General features: G+C 59.6%; 1 protein-coding gene across 1 annotated transcript; it reads left to right on the plus strand.

Annotated features, from left to right (window-relative positions):
• Positions 1-1,038: 1,038 nt before the first annotated feature.
• Positions 1,039-16,309, plus strand: LOC133346771 (proprotein convertase subtilisin/kexin type 5-like). Its single transcript, XM_061558626.1, has 16 exons — positions 1,039-1,829; positions 6,470-6,676; positions 7,014-7,082; positions 7,228-7,270; positions 7,719-7,864; positions 8,007-8,201; positions 9,284-9,370; positions 9,760-9,994; positions 10,229-10,455; positions 11,063-11,305; positions 11,461-11,739; positions 12,202-12,382; positions 12,899-13,119; positions 13,474-13,574; positions 14,114-14,288; positions 14,913-16,309. The coding sequence occupies exons 1-16, from the start codon at positions 1,595-1,597 to the stop codon at positions 15,431-15,433; spliced, it is 3,165 nt and encodes a 1,054-aa protein (XP_061414610.1). The 5' UTR covers positions 1,039-1,594; the 3' UTR covers positions 15,434-16,309.
• The last annotated feature ends 519 nt before the right edge of the window (positions 16,310-16,828 follow it).

Here is a 16,828-nt window from a genome sequence, read left to right on the forward strand (position 1 = left end):
TGTTACCTGTGTGGTGTGTGTTACCTGTGTGTGGTGTTGCCTGTGTGGTGTGTGTTACCTGTGTGGTGTGTGTTACCTGTGTGTGTGTTACCTGTGTGTGTGTGTTACCTGTGTGGTGTGTGTGTTACCTATGTGGTGTGGGTGTGTTACCTGCAGGCGAGGGTTGTTGTGTGTGAGGGTGTGAGAATGTTCTTATCACAAAGATCGCCCCCGTATCGCCTTCAACAGACGGTAGGGACAAGTCCTGCTCGCCAGCACCTATGAAAGCCAGCACGGTACACGAGGGGTGGATCCAGCGCCACCTTTGTCTCCCCAGTGGCGATGTTTACACAGCGCACCGGGTACTGTATATGAGGCTGAGTCGACCTAAAGCGACCGGGCCACTCACTCCGTCGTGTAACGTGCCAACCTTCATCGGTTGCTACTCGCTAACAACACTTGCCCTAACAGTTTATGAAGGCTATACGGGTCATCTTTGTCTGTGCAACGGGAAGGGGCGTTCACTGTTGGCGGGGTGCAGGAGGGATCAGGTGAAAAAGGTGGGATCAGGTGGGATCAGGTGGGCTCACCCCCCCCCCCCCGGGTGAAACCATCGCGTGACAAGGGGGGGGGGGGTGGAATGTGGGGTTGCCGCTCACTTTCACCCGCGGCCCCAGTCAACGAGACGCGGCGTATGTCGCCTGCACGACAACCCCAATAACACATCGCGCCGCGCGCAACTGTAGATCCCTGCCTCGTCACAACATCACGGCTGATTTGTCTTATTTTTAAACCGACGTTTCGGCCAAGGGCCATTCTAAAGTCGTAAAGTGGACAGCAGTTGTAAGTTTGCGCTGCACGCTTGCGGAGGCTTACTTCGAACAAAGCGCGAGGCGGATCAAGTTTTTTGCGGTCACATTTTAAAGAGATTAACTCTCCCTCCCCCCCTCGCCACCCCTCCGAACACTCCCCATCCCGGAGTGGACGAGTCCACGTCGCGACGAGAATAAAGGTGCGCGGGTGAAGGCGGAGCCAAGCGGCCCGGGGACGCGGGGGGAGGAGTAGGAGGAGAGGGAGACCGACCGACTGGGAGTAGACGGGGAGGGAGTAGAGGAGGGAGAGGCGCTCGGGCACGAAGGAAGTTTGCGAGCGACTCTTGGAGAGCGAAGAACAAAGGCTCGAGAGGTCGGGCTCCCGGTTCGACACCGCGCTCCCGTCAGGAGTTTGCTGCTGCCGCTGCTGCCTTTGTGCGCGGAGCTCCCGAAGAGGGCGGCGGTGGTGGTGGTGCAGTCGGCGAGGGAGGGGCGGTGGAGACACTTGCCTACTGCGGGCGGTCAGGGAGGAGGCGAGAGGGCACGAGGGGCGAGAGGATCGTTTAGGGGAGGCGGAGGAGGCGAGAGTAGGGGAGAGTAGGGGAGAGGACACGACGCAGACGAAGAGATAATAAAGAGAAGGGACCACGAGAGGAGAAAAGTTCAGAGGAAGAGAGTCGAGGCTAAGAAAGAGTGAGGCGAGTATTTGGGGGAGTGGAAGAAGAAGAGGAGGAGGAAGAGGAGGAGGAGAGGGGAAAGAGGGCAACAGGGGAGCGAGCGAGAAGAACCGCAGAGGCAGCGCCATGGGTGCGGCCGGGCCCCGCACCTGGGTGCTCCCCCCGCTCCCCCGGCTCCCCCGCCTGCTGCTGCTGCTGCTCCTCCTCGGGGCCGCGGCGGCGGCGGCGGCGTCGTCTCTGCGGGAGCCCGCGGCGTGCCCGGCGCGTAGCTTCGCCCTGGACGGCAGCTGCCGGCCCTGCCACTCTTCGTGCGCCGAGTGCGATGGCAGCGAGAACTTCAACTGCACGGCGTGCCTCGTCGGTGGGTAGGCATCATCATCACGAACGTCGTCGTCGTGGGATGGAGCCACGGCTTCGGCAGCATCTTCATTACGATCATCACCATCACCACTCTCTCTGGCGGTCTCGACATCAGCGGTAGCATCACGATGACTAGCTATCCTCGTCTACATAGATGGCGACATTGGCATCGGGGTTATCCCGTTGTCATCAACATCGTCATCACCGTTAATTGTATAATCATCTAACGGATCGATATCATTACCATCCGCTTCATCAATAACTCTGTCGCCCGCATAATCGCGATCCACAACAACAACAACAACTTGCACTCCGTCAACTTCTCAACATCGCCATCCGTAACATCGTCCAGAGTAACGGGAACTGCAGCAGCGCGGCCACTCGCGGCATCGTCTCATCAGCATCGATATCTTCATCGGCAACAACGGTGCATCATCATCCTCGACGTCATCTGAATCGCCAACAAGTTTGTTAAACATCACCTAACGACCTCGTCTTCAGTAGTCCCATCACTACTATCATCACCGTCGTCACCTAGATCATCATCATCGTCATCACGCACGCACGGGTGTGCGGATTCGTCGATGATAATCCGCGGATGGGTTTAGGGACAAGCTACCATTGGGCGGTGCTTTAGGCCAAAATACGGGACGTGTCGCTCGTTGCGTTATGCCCGCGGTATGAAATCACGCGTTCGAATTCCTCCTTAAGCGCTTGCCAAGGGGGGGGGGGGGGCTGGGTCTGCATGCGTCCCGACCCTGGGCCCCCCCAGGGTCGGGACGCATGCGGACCCAGCCTGGTACACATCTGGGGATGCTGCATCCGTCCGTCCGTTTAAAGGGAACCCCGCGTCTGTCTCTGTCGCAAGGAGGGGGGGGGGGCTGAGTGGGAGCCGTGCTGAGCACCCCGCCCCCACCCCGCCCCCACCCCGCCCCCGCCCCCGCGCGGCTGGGTGATGGGAGTCGCGAACTGCTCACGTGCTCGCTCGCTCATTGTCTGCCTTGGAGGCGAGCGCGTCAGGCAGATGGGGGGGGGGGCGGGGGGGTGACGAGAGTGGAAACGCGGGGGCGGCCACCCAGCCGGACCCCTCGCGACGCCCCCATCCCCTGCTGACCTCTCCATAGTCGCGACCACCTCGCCTCGTCACCCGTGTCCACCTCGTCACCCGTGTCCACCTCACCTCGTCACCCGTGTGCACCTCACCTCGTCACCCGTGTCCACCTCGCCTCGTCACCCGTGTCCACCTCACCTCGTCACCCGTGTCCACCTCACCTCGTCACCCGTGTCCACCTCGCCTCGTCACCCGTGTCCACCTCGTCACCCGTGTCCACCTCACCTCGTCACCCGTGTCCACCTCGCCACACTCGCGACCCATAAAATCTGGGTCGTGGGTCAACTCGACCCAGGGTCTCCCCAGGGCTGATAGTTTCGTACGAAGCCGACGGTGGAGCTGGCCAATGGGAATGTGGCTCGGAGTGTTTTGATCGTGCTTGGATGGCTATTGTTGTGCTGTACCTCGATGCTTCCGTGTCTTCAACAACCGGCAATGATCAGCGTGAAACACGATCCGTAGGACGTGGGGAGGCACTCATCCAGCAGTGGATTAAGAAACGGGGCTGTACATGCGCATAAGAATGTGAATTTATACCACTGGCTCCTAGCCACCAATGGAGAAATAATTCCACATTCACGTGATGAGGACCAGTTTTTCTCAAAGGATGAACTCTTGACCTCTCTCAAAGTGTTCGTCATGTGATCGAAAACTAGACGGATGATGATGAGCCAAATCCCGACCGGCATTTGAAGTCGCTGCTAATCCAGTGGCGAGCTGCTGGCCGACCCCGAGGTTTGCTGCCCCCAGAGGTTGACACGGTCGGTCCAGTTGCTCGGCCGGTTTTTGAGGTTTTACATTAAAGTTAAATTGAAGATTAATAACGATACATTAACATTTTTATTTCAGATATATTTCATATTGTATAATGAGACCTTTGTGTTTCCCAAAAGCATTTACCGCCTCTGGAAATTCGTCCCCTCCAAAAATGATGAGCCGGACAGAGTGCCGCGGACAGATTTCACGAGGCGCGTCGCGCCTGGCTGCAGTCCACCCGGCTCCACACGCCTGGCCAGCGCTGCTTAGCCCCAGCGCGTGGTGGCTCGTCGCATACCGAGCCACGACCACCGACCAGCGCCTCGAAGTCATCGTGGCGACGGTGTCCCCCCCCCCCCCCCCCCCGGCTCTCCACCGCAGCCCTGCTGAGAGCTGTCCGACGACACGACCGTGGCCACAACCTCCTGGTCAAGTCCTTTGTTTAGCCAGGAAAGGCTCGCTATCGCCAGCGACCGGCTTGGAGTGTTTGGCACAGTGCCTTGTGGAGTGGGAGGAAACCGAGTCGCTGGGAGGGGGGGTGTGGAACAAAACCTCGGCTACAAGGCGATAACACTGCAAAACAATCGGGCGGCCTGGGTTGATGGCCCATTCGCCTGCCGTGTTTTCCCCGTAGAGGGATCTTATCTCTGTACGATCCAAGCAACCCGGGCGCCAAAAAGCCACACCGTGGTTGTATGCCGAATTGACACGAGGCAGCGTGCGTGCCTGCACATGTGGGCGCCTCGCCCAGCACGCTCTGCAGGTGCTGCTGTCTGCGTGGTGTCGCAGGCTAAACCCTTCTTCTCCCCTGCTTCATCCCTCGTGCCGCTCCAATTTGAAATGCCCTCCCATCACCTTTTCCACAGTGCTCGTAGTAGTAACCTCGCTCAATTCAAGAAACATTCCTGCTGGAGGGAGCTGGTAGGAACGTTGGGTTGCTCGGTCAATGGCCAGGGTCAACGGCGGCGTGGTGTATTCCGCAAATATGACCGACTGTGAGGGCGGGCACAAGCCGGCGTGAGTAGGTTAAACGTTGAGTTTTATAAGGGCACCACGGGGTGACCAGCCCGTCCCCACCCCCACCCTCCCCTCCCATTTGTGGATGCACGACGGACGGACGGCCACAATAATCCCCTGTGGGCTGGTGGTACCAGGTGGTTCCTACCAGTATTATGTTACTACACTCTGATCTATTCCACCTTCGGCAGCGCTGTTTGTTGCTGGCCGCTTGGCGTCTGTAAAAAGTAAAAGAAGCTATCCAGGGCGGCGGTCTGATTGCCGCATCCGGTCCGATTCCCACTTCCGCGGGAGGCCCAACTTGCCGGTGACGTCTCTCCAGCGTCCGCTCTGCGAGCGCTCGCGTGGTGATCCGCACTCCGTGCGGTCCGGCCGCACGTCGTGCAAGAGTTGCGACGCTTTGTTTGTTTAGCCGTACACGTGGGTCGCTGAACGGTTTGCCTGTTACTCAGTAGCTGCTAATGGGTAGCGATTGAGTAATGTACGCCAATTTTAAAACTGTTCGTCAGAAGACTTTTTTTATCATCTGAGCAGGCCCCGTGGTGTCTGGTGCAGTCTCCCCAACCCTTGTGGTCCACTCATTTCTATGGCCTCCCTTATGTGCAGTGAAGAAATGGTAATTTCCTAAAACACACAACCCTTTATATATTGTTTTTCCTTTTTACAGCCAGTTTTATTGACGCGCGGTGTGCAAGTTTTATTGTTGTTGTTTTTGCTCGTGCACCTCTGCCAACGCAGCGGCGGTATCGCCACGTAACGAGTTCTGTTGAACGGTGGCTTTTATTTGACCCGGTGAGAGCGAGAGCCCCTCTTGATATTCACGATGTCGTTTTCCGGCGAGACACGGAGTGAAACTGCTGCGGAGGGTTTCGTTGCTGTGCGGTGGAGCTCTGCGATGGGTTTATTCATTAAAAACGGAGTTAAAATTTTAACCAAATCACCATGGGGCATGTTCCCCCAAACCATCTGATGGTCATGAGCCAAGGGAGTGAATTTGGCAGCCCCACGGTTGGGACAGTGCATACACTGTGACTTTCCTAAGTTTAGCCACTTAAAATAAAAAAAGGTAAAATTAGTTTCCTGCTCACGCGAGCGTGGGGTGGTGGTGGTGCCCGGTTACCGTCCGCAGCCGGAGCCCGCGGAGCTCTCTCCTCCCTCCGCTGGTTCGGCGCTTGAGTATGTAGACCATGCAGCCTCATTTTCCCCAAAGCAACGATGGGCTAAAATTAACCCTTATCCGGACTTGAACTGGCGACCTTCCGATGTGAGACCTGCAACCCGAGCAGCACCCGCAGGGGGATGTGTAATCCACTACTGGCTTGTCCCAATCGGGGCCGAGTGGCGGTGTCGCGGTTGACCCCAAGTCGGATCGCCGGCCGCAGGCGACGCCGATGGCGAGTGGCGTCGCTGTGGGCGCCCCCACGCTCCCCGGCGTGGTGGCGACAAACAACCGGAGCGACCAACACGGAATGGGGAGGCCTTCAACCGGCGTTGATCGGTTGCAGAGCGGTGAGGGTGAGCAAGGGGATTGACAGATTCGTCCTCGGAGTTCGTGCTTTACACTTTGGTACCTCCTTTAAAGGCTTCGACGTTGACAGATGGACGGCTTGTAAAAGAGCTGTACGTTTCGGTTCCTGAAGCGGCTCCCAGCACGCGTCGCGAAACGTCGGACGCTGCCGAAGCGATGCGCGGCGTAACGCCAAAACCGCGAGCCGTCGCGGCGCTTGCCCTTACGCGCGTGACGACCGTGTGAGCAGATCGTGCCGGCAAGCACCGCTTCCTGCACAAGCGGCACTGCCGCGTTGCCTGCCCACTCGGTTTCTTCGCCGAGTGGAGCTCCCACCGGTGCCAGGACTGCGCCGACAACTGCCAGGTGTGCTCGTCACAAGACTCCTGCACGCGGTGCCAGGCGCGGTACCACGTGGTGAGAGGCGCCTGCGAGGAGGTGCAGACATGCGAAGCCGGTACGGCCCCGCCACCCCCCCCCCCCCCATCTCTGCACTGTTTTTGTTTACTTTGCGCCAGTGTTCAGGCTCGTGTCTTAACAGACGAGTTGTCTCCGCGGTGTTTGCTTTGCGTTTATTCTGCCCCCCGCGTGGTTCGTGCGTCGCGTACTCGCCCCGTGCTCGCGTTCACCCCCGTGCTGGCGTCTTGCAGCGCTGTGCTCGTGTGGTTTGCGCTCGCCCTGTCCACGCACGGCGTTTACCCCGCACGTGTGGAGGCTCGTGTTGATGCCGTCGTCGCTGCTGCGAGTCGGGTCGGGGCGTCGCGTCGTTGACGTCCGTAGTCCACGTTCCCCAGGCCAGGTGCTCGACCCCGACACGGACGACTGCATCGACTGCGGTCTTGGCTGCGCCGGCTGCGCTCCGTGTGAGTGCCGCCCGCCCACAGCCCCCACCCCGAGATTCCCCTCCCACGTGCGAGGATTTCTCCAGGATGTTCGGTTTCCTCCCCCCGCACGCACACTCGTTGTGACGTCACGTGCCTTCTCCTGCCCCCCACCCCTTTCTCACAGCCGACCCCGAGAAGTGTGACCAATGCTTGCCGGGCTACTTCCTGTGAGTACCCACGAGTGCAGTACACTCCACGCATACCGTCACGCACGAAGCAACCGAGGAGCTGTAGTCAGAATGATAGCGACTCGAGCGATCGCGATGATGGTGACGAGGGCACCATCTGGGTAGTTGAGATGCAGCAGGTGATGATGGTAGAAGCAGGAAGCGGTGATGGGAGCAGGCGCATGTGGACATGCGTGCGCAAGCAGGAGTGGAGTGCTTAGTGTACCACATTACGGACCCGGCAAACAGAGATTCCCAATCGTAGCCAATATCCGTGACAAATATCTGAACTAGGTCGACTCAACCTTAAATAAATACCTGGTGTGGTGTGTAAAATCGCCACTTGGGAGACAAAGACGGCCGGGCGTGACACTCCCCACTGGTCCCCTGGTCCACCGTGCCGGCCTCGATAGGTGCTCGCTAGCACAACCTTTTGTCTCTTGCGTAGGCTGCGAGCGCGGTGCCACCGCACGTGCCCGCAGGAGATGTACGGGGACCTCCACACGGGGCAGTGCGCCAACTGCGGCAGCTCCTGCCTGGAATGCGTCGACGCGGAAACGTGCCGCACCTGCCCCCACGGCCACCTGCACCTGCGTGAGTGACGTCGCTCGCCCCCAAATCGCCCACCCGCCCACCCGTTCTCCAAATTTCTCACCCACTCGCCACTTCCAAATCGCCCGCTCGCCACTGCGTGGGGAGGGAGGGTTGACGTTTTGCCGCCGCTGCTGCCACGCAGGTGAACACTGCGTGACGAGGTGCCCCCCGAAGATGTTCGTGAACGGCAGCGCGCGCCGCTGTGAGGCGTGCCACGAGTCGTGCGAGAGCTGCTCTGGCCCCAGCGCCGAGGAGTGCGAATCTTGCCCACGGGGCAGCGTCCTGGACGCCGGGCTCTGTCAGCACCTCGAGGAGTGCACCGCCGGGGAGTTCAGTGGTAACGTGCGGCGACTCCTCTCCATCTTGTGTGTGCAGCCCCTGAGGCCAGTGGTGGAAATTCCATGTTGCCATGGTGGGATCGAGTCTTTCTCGTAGAACAACGCACTGTTGATTCCCCCCCCACAGTCGTACTCCTTTTATTGACCCCGGAGCCATGATGGGCTCCGGGGTCAACTACGTTTATGTAGCGAGTCCAAATGAGTCGCAGACGTTGTCTTCGGAGCAACACGTTTTATTAAACTCTTAGCACGACATACTCCAGGGCTATTAACACAACATACTCCAGGCTATTAACACAGCAAACTCTCGGGTGGTGACCGCCCAACTAACCACGCTACAGCGGAACTAGACATGGTTCCACTATCCCGGTCCGGACCGCGTGGCTGGAGGCTTCTTCAAGCTTGACGTGGATCTCTCCAACAGTAAGAACCCCGAGCCCCTCTCAGGGGGGGGGGGGCCCTTATATGGGGCCAGGCTGGGGCTGGCTCCACCTCTCGCCCCGCCCACCTTCTCGGTCTCTCTCGCCCTTGCCCGAAGGCTCTCGAGAGTTCTTCTCGGACCACGTGACCACCCATTGGCCCCCTCCACCGGTGGCCCCCCTCCAGTATCATCCGGTCACATGCCCCAAGGTCAGCCAGAGTATTGTGCCCCCAACGTCACCCCAGCTGGCTGACACTCTCTCGCTCTCTCAACGGGAGCCCGCACCGCACGCTGTGCGTGGTGCCACCGCGCTCCCCCAAGCCCCCACTAGGTCTGGTACTACACCCCGTGTAGTACGACGAGCCGCGGTCTGCCGTGGCCTCAAGCCCGGCACCACACAGTGACATTCCCAGTCACTACATTTAAATAAAGTTGTCATCGTTAAGCCAAGGACACTGCCGTGGTGTGATCGTTATTCCACGGCCGGAATACCAAGTAAATATTTATGTTGAACTTCTTTCGCACCGTACGTAGCCAACAGTGCTAATCGGAAGTTTACGCATCGTGCGTAAACATCAGCACTGTGCCATGCCAGCCGATCTGTGCCTCCTGAACGTGGATGTCGGTGTGCGTCTCTGTGCCTGTGATGTACCCGTGCAGACAGCTCCACCGGGTGCCACCAGTGCAGTCCGCTCTGCGCCGAGTGCTTTGGGCCTGCCCAGGAGCAGTGCACGTCCTGTGCGGAGGGTGAGTTCCCACGCGCACGGGGGAGGCGGGCGGGCGCACCAGTCCGCCAGCCTGTGTGACGCACCTCGGGGTTTGCTGCTGGCACACGGCGCAGGCGAAACCTTTGCAAGTGCCTGCGTGCAGCCGTCTTCACTTGTTGCTGAAGTGGTGCATTTGAGGACGTGCGCTTGTGGAGGATTGGGGCGGTGCACGCGGAGTGGCCCCTACGTTGTTGTATGCACGCGCGGTGTGCGCGTGCGGCGTACAAGGTTAGGTGGCGAGCTGTGCGCACGCGATCCGGCTGTACATGTGGTGTGCGCTTGCTGGAGTGCATACGTGATGCACGGTCTTTGCGGCGCGTGTGACTCGTGCGCATGCGTGTCCGCCCGTGTCCTCCGCTGACACCGCAGGGAGGTTCCTGGACGAGCAGACGACATGCGTGTCCTCGTGTCCCGAGGGCTTCGTGGGGAGCGAGGACACACGCGAGTGCGAGGAGTGCCCCGAGGGCTGCCGCCAGTGCGTGGCGGACGGGGCGGCGGCGGCGGGGGGGAGCGAGGGGCTGACGTGCGAGGCCTGCTGGCAGCCTGAAGACGCTGCGATCGCCTACTACCTCCACCTGGGCAGCTGCATCGCAGAGTGCCCCGAGTGAGCGCTCTTCTGCAGCTCTCGTCGTGCCTGGGATTGCCGAATCGTCTGCAGAATACTTTAAATTTGCTCTAAGGAGTATATGCTGTGTCACTTTTTTTTGTTTTAATACGACTTCCAGCTTTGACCTCTCGTTGGCCAGCTCGAGGAAGGCAACCTGGTGGTCTCGCACGTGGCTAACAACGATTCTCTCGCTCTCTCCGTCTCCCCCGCGCTCGCTCCGACGCATCCCAGGCACTACTTCGAGTCTCCGGAGGAGGGGGCGTGCGTGCCGTGCGACGCCGCGTGCGCCACGTGCGAGGGGGAGGCCACCGCGTGCGTGACGTGCGCCGGCGGCCTGCTGCTCGACGGAGGCGTGTGCCGCCAGGGCTGCCGGGAGCGCTACTTCGCCGACGCAAACCGCGAGTGCCAGCACTGCCCACAGCACTGCGAGGCCTGCACCAACGCGACAGCCTGCGCCAGTATGTAGCCTCGGTGGCGGCAATGATCTCGAATGGTCTCTTGCAACCAGTGCCGAATTATCCTAGTGGCAACAGTAGCACATGCTACGGGCCACGCACTGTCAAGGGCCCCGTGCTAAATGCTTTCAATAAATTCCGGTTCAGTGATTCCGCACTTGTTCTATTGCTATAGTACTATTGCTATAGTACTATACTGCCTTCAACTTTTATGAATGCCTGGGTGTTCAATGTTAGCGCTTTGTCATAGTATCTTGCTGTATAGCGAATGAAAAAATACAATTACTTTACTGTGCAAGTAAAAAATGTGTCTTAATATATTGTTTTTTATTTAGAGCCCCTTTATAACATATGCTACAGGCCCCGCACTAGCTTAATCCGGCACCGCTTGCAACGGAGACTTGTTTCTCAATCGGCTCTCGCTTATGTGTGTGTGTGTGCGCCCACGGCGTTTTGTCAACAACGGCGATGATGATGATGGTAACGACGCATGCTCGGGCCGTTCAGCACGACGTCTGACGTTTCTCTCTACATGCCGCGTCACCCCTCGTGTTCTGCCCCCTCCTATCCTTCGCCCTCTGCCCCCCCCCCCCCCCCGCTGCCCGCGCAGAGTGCAGCTACCTGTACTCTCTGCTGGGGGGCAAGTGCTACGTGGTGTGCCCCGACGGGTACTACGAGGGCGTCGATGAGGGCCGCTGCCTGCGCTGCCAGGAGAGCTGCGCCACCTGCTCGGGTCCCGGCGAGGACGACTGCGAGCGCTGCCCGCCGGGCCGGCCGCGCCTCTACGAGGGCCGCTGCTCCGAGGAGTGCCCGCGGCACACCTTCTACGACGCCGGCACGGGGGACTGCCAGGGTGAGCCGGGGGGGGGGGGGGGAAGGGGGGCGTGTGCGCCAGCAGTGGGTCCGCAAGGCCGTGGGAAGTGGTCCGGAACTGTTGCGGATACCACGCGCAACAAATATTTGAGGGTTGACGGTTGTCCTCGTGTGCGCGTTCTGGTGTTCCCTCAGACTGCGACCAATCGTGCGAGAGTTGCACGGGACCCACGGCCGCGGAGTGCGCCACGTGCGCCTCCGACGGCGGGGAGCCCGACCCGGACACCGGCCTGTGCTCCGCGGAGGAGGAGGAGGATCCCGCGCCCGCCACGCCGGCCCCCCCCGCGTGCCCGCCCGGCTCCTACCGCCGGGGGGACGATGGCTCCTGCGTCACATGCGACGGGACGTGCGCGGCGTGCCGGGGCCCGTCGGACCACGACTGCCGGTCCTGCGCTCGAGGGGCCTTCCTTTACAGTGAGCGCCACCGCGGGGCCCTTCCTCCCAGAGCTCTTCGCCACCGAGTGGCCTCGGCGTTTGACGCGCGCAGGAGTCCGCGTGACGATTGCTGGGGATTTGGTGGCAGGGCCAGGAAAAGCAATGCAGCGGTCAAGGTTGAGAGTAATCGTGTGGAATTAAAAGCGGGTGGCAGGGTGGCACAGTGGTAGCACTTGTTCCTCGCAGCAAGGAAGGGCTTGTGTTTGATTTCTGAATCAGGGCACATTTCTGCGTGAAAACTTGTATCTTCTCCTCCGCTTCTGCATGGATTTCCTCCATTACCTGAAAATGAAACTTGGCAGGACTTTTCCTGGGTAAACAAGCGTCGCAATAATAACAATTAGTGCGTTTTGTCGGTGACTTGTTGGAGTATTGCCGTGTGGTTGCGCCGTTCCGTACTCAACGATTGCTCTGCCCCACCCCCTGCGCCGGCGCGTGCAGACGGCACGTGCCTGTCGTCGTGCCCCGACGGGCACCACCCTGCCAGGGAAGATGGCTCCTGCGTGCGGTGCCACCCAGCTTGCGCCACCTGCAGGGGAGCGTCCGCCGCGGACTGCACGGCGTGCGTCAGCAGCGCCTACCGCCTCAACAACGGCCACTGCGACTTCTCCTGCCCGCCCAGGTGATCGCCGTCACTTCCCGGCCTTCCTGCTTGAAGATGCTCGGTGCGGTTTTGAGCGAGGCGCCGCATCCGATTGCTGATCAATCTTGGTTGTAACAATTGCGCGTCACCCGCTGTGTGCGAGAAGAAATGATCGGCGCGCCGGTGAGCACTTGGACACGTGGCAGTTTTATTTGTTTGGCTGTGTCTGGTGGCGGAGGGTCGTACTACACACATTTGAATAATTACATGCCCTTGCACCAAAAAAATCTAATTGCGAATCGTAATATTAGCTGCGACAACCCACGTTGTGACATGGCCTTAGTCCTTGCTGTGCTGAACAAACTGCACACTGGGTGACAAAACAGTTTGCTTGTTCAGAAGCAATGCTGCTGAAAGCATGCACTTCTAGAAGGAATTTCGCATTGCTAATGGCATGTGTATTACGCGGGGGGGCCAGATGTGTGGGGGAGGCCTGAATGCGTACATATGCGCCAACTCGCTAACCGTCCGGCACCGCGCCCCGACCACCGGCAGGCATTACGGCGACGAGGAGGCCTCGGCCTGCGTGCCGTGCCACGCCTCGTGCGGCGACTGCTCCGGCCCATCCCCCGCCGACTGCCTGAGCTGCCCCCGGGGCTCCGTGATGCTGGCCGACGAGCGCCGCTGTGTGGAAGGCGGCTGCCCCACGTACGGCTACTTCCCGGGGCACGACGACACCTGCTTCACCTGCCACCGCAGCTGCCGCTCCTGCAGTGGTGAGCCCGGGCCCGTGCCCAGAAGATCTGGATGAGATATCCAAAGGCTCCGACTAGGATCGTGAAAAGTTATGCTTGGGATATGCGCAGATTCTGCCTCCTGGTTGGGATATATCGTCCATGATGCCCAGAGGATCTTATCGAGAGGCTTTGGATGAAGTGGCCTTCATGGGATTTGGTACACAGGGATGCAAGAGGTTAAGGGGTCCTCCCCAAGTTGATCCCAACAAATGAGAATTGGAAGATTGGTAAAGACGCGGTGTGACCACCACGACTGCGCCGATTGTGCTCGCGTGTGTCGCTGACGCGTCGCTAACGTGTTGTCTCCGGCGGGTGGGTGCGGTGTCGCCGCAGGAGGCGGCGCAAAGGACTGCCTCACCTGTGAGTGGGGTGCCGAGCTCCAGGACGGCATCTGCTACCCGGCGTGCTCGGAGAACAACTTCTTCACTGAGAAGGTAGCTGGCCCTCAGCCGTTCCACCGTGACTCTCTCTCCCACCCCGCCGTGAACCCTGCTCACAATCGAAGTGATCTCCTGCTGCTCAAATGAGCGTTGAGGCATTGCGCATCTTCTGTGTTACAGCTCTGAGTTGTGGATATTCCACATTCCTATGACAGGGGGTGAGTCCTATCAATAGGAGAACCACTGTCGACTTCCCCACAAAGTAGTATTCACCTTAACGACCCCAGAGGGATAGTAGCCTGACTTGACACCCAACAAGGATTTCATACATTTTTTTTAATAACTATTTTTCTGGAAAAAATCCCTCTGAAACCTCCTCGTTTGCAAAAGGGCATCGGTTGACACCCAGCCAGGTCCATCTTGCAAACGAGACTCCTCCTGGTCTCTCTTGCATTCTCTTCTGGTTCAACAACATCAACTTGGCCAGTGGGCCGCCACCTGGCACGTTTAGGCCCAAGGACCTGCGTTTGGCAATCGTGATCCTAAAGACGTCTTCTGAAGAGTGTCCCCCTCCCCCCTCCCCGTCCGGGCAGGGTGCGTGCAAGCCGTGCGACGAATCGTGCCTGCGCTGCACGGGCCCCGTGGGCCACGACTGCCTGGAGTGCCACCCTCACCTGGCCCTCAACGTGAGCGAGCGCCGCTGCCTGCCCTGCTGCCTCCAGGGCGGCAACGACGGCGCCGAGTGCTGTTTCTGCCGCGAGGGAACGAGTGAGAGCACGCACGCACCAATAAACAGACGCACGCACCAATAAACAGACGCACGCACGGCCGTGCCACCACAACAGCGACCGCCCTCCTCATCCACCACTTCATCCATCGCCTCATTTGCACCATCGTCGATCTCCACCTTCTGCTAACAAACCAATCCCCAATCTCGCTTATTCCATCGCTGCCTCCACTGAAACCAAGCCCCACACTCTAACCTCTGTCTCCAAAGGGAATTTGAGGATATATCATTGTCTGGACAGCAAGCGGACGGTGCAGCAACATCCATCATTATATCCCACTCCATACTCTTAACCTCTGTAACCTGCAGGGACCAGCATGGTGAAGTATGGTCAAATAACCCCCATGACTCGCACTGTGTGGGGAGACCCTCATGCAGCAGTGACACTCGGCTGTGCATCTCCATTGCTGACTTCACGTGGAACGGCCTCACTTAGCGGTACTCATTTTGCCGACCTCTGAGTCAGGATGATAATGCCCGTGTCGATCGTGGCTGGGATTTGAGCTCTCGACCTCGCGTCATTACGAGGGCTTCCCTCTCTGTTCAGCCGCGCCGTTAAAACGCGAACGGAAACCCTTCCTCCCCGGCTGCATGCGTGCGCGCAGGCAAGTGCGTGCCCCCGCCCCCCGTGAGCGCGGGACGTCAGGTGGGGGCGCCGGACACGCAGCCGTCGGGGGAAGCCTCCTTGGGCCGGAAGAGCCACGCGGCACTGACGGCGCTGCTGGTGCTCTCGCTGATGGCCGTGGGCGCCGGCGCGGCGCTGCTGCTGCGGGCTCGCGCGCACCGCAAGCTGTGCTGGTCCCGCACCAGCTACGAGAAGCTGGGCGGCAGCAGCGGCGGCGGGGGTGGCACGGCGATCGCCACGACCACCACCAAGCCCTTCCACGACGCGGAGCGCGACGGCGTGCGCCTGCGCGCGGAGCGCGGCGAGGGCCGCTACGAGCACAGTCGCTTCCACGACGACCCCGCCGAGAGCGGCGACGACGACGACGACGTCGTGTATACGAGCGGCGACGGCACGGTGTACCGCCGCTACGACCACGGCAAGCACCTGCCCTCGTCCTCCGACAGCGAGCCCGAGGACGGCGCCGCCGGCGCCGGTGGCGACGGTCGGCTATTCGCGTAGGGTCGCTCGCTCCGGACCCCGCCGGGAGGGGGGGGGTTCGGTTGCGGGGCGGCGGGGTCCGGCACGGAGAGGATCATCGAAATGGTGTCGGGGCATGGCAGGAGGCGCCCGAAGCTGGGAACGCGCGGACCGTGCAACGGCAACGTCGAGATTTGCGATCCTCGCGTTGCCGAGGGACGCAAGGACGTTGGAGAGTGAAGTGGGGGGGGGGGGACGTGCCAGCACGTGGGCGTCAAGGCCGCGGCTCGTCGTCGGAGATCTCGAGTCCTCGGGGTTCCCGGTCACCGCTACGAATGTCACGAGCGTGGCGCGAGCACGCCGCTCGCCGCCTCCAACGCTCGCTCGACCGCCAAGCGCACTCCCGCGTCCCCGTGCGGTGCTGATTGTGAAAATCACTTTACTTGTTTTTAGTTTATGCGTTTTTATTGAGGCTGTTGGGGATAAGGTTGGGTTTTTTTAAAACTGCAATAGAGGTGGAATCTACTGTATAAAATGGTTTTAAGGAATGTTGATAAGATTAAACTAAACGCATTTCGTCATGATTTAGATTAGTCGTCCGATGGCGCGCATGTTCCCCTGGTGTTGGTGGAACCTCCAACACCACATACCCCAGCCCTGCAGCGTGATCTTGCCTCACGGTGGGGGCACACGAAAACTCGGGGCGGGGGCAGGGGGGGACATGATACAGAGAATGTTCAATAAACTTTAAACAAACGTGAACGCTAAACAGAATGCGCAAAGTTGCGACCAGCTTGTGTCTCTTGCATGCTGCCCTCCGCTCTCACCCCCTGTGTGCGTAATGAAGACTGGAGTCAAACTGGAAGTGGTGTCAAATATAGCAATTGTCTTTACTTGCTGTGGGCTCGATTCCACCCTGGTGTGGATCGTTCTCGTGACCCAGCTGACGCTGGGGGGGGTGTTGGCGGGGGGTCTGTGATTATGGACTCTGATCGCCTTTCGCTGGGCTATGGCCTTCACCAAACTGTCGCGTTACCCCCAACTTGACTCTGAACCACGGCGCCAACGCTCCTCCTGGCTGCTGCCTCCATCTGTACTTTAGTAAAGTTAAGATTAGGGTTGGGATTAGATTGGCGTTGGGGACGAGGGTGTTTAGGTTGTGGTTTGGGGTCTAGTGGAATGTTTTGAGTGGGGGGTTATAGATATGCTCACTCTGGGGTCACCGTTTATTTGGTGTTGGTGAATTGTTATAGGTCGGGTTCGTGGTGGCGCTGGGTTCTTATTCCGCAGGGATTGTGACTGGAAGCTGTCATGTGACCTCGCGCCCAGATGTTCACTTTAATTTGTTTTACTGCTCCCTATGGTGAGCACAGCGAAGATCCGGCTCCTCTTTTTAATGCGGGTGTAACCGGAGTAATAAGGGGGGCTCCAAGGTGG

The sequence above is a fragment of the Lethenteron reissneri genome, chromosome 24, assembly GCF_015708825.2.
Source record: "Lethenteron reissneri isolate LAM-NWPU_2019-01 chromosome 24, ASM1570882v1, whole genome shotgun sequence".
In the NCBI taxonomy this organism is placed as follows: Eukaryota; Metazoa; Chordata; class Hyperoartia; order Petromyzontiformes; family Petromyzontidae; genus Lethenteron; species Lethenteron reissneri.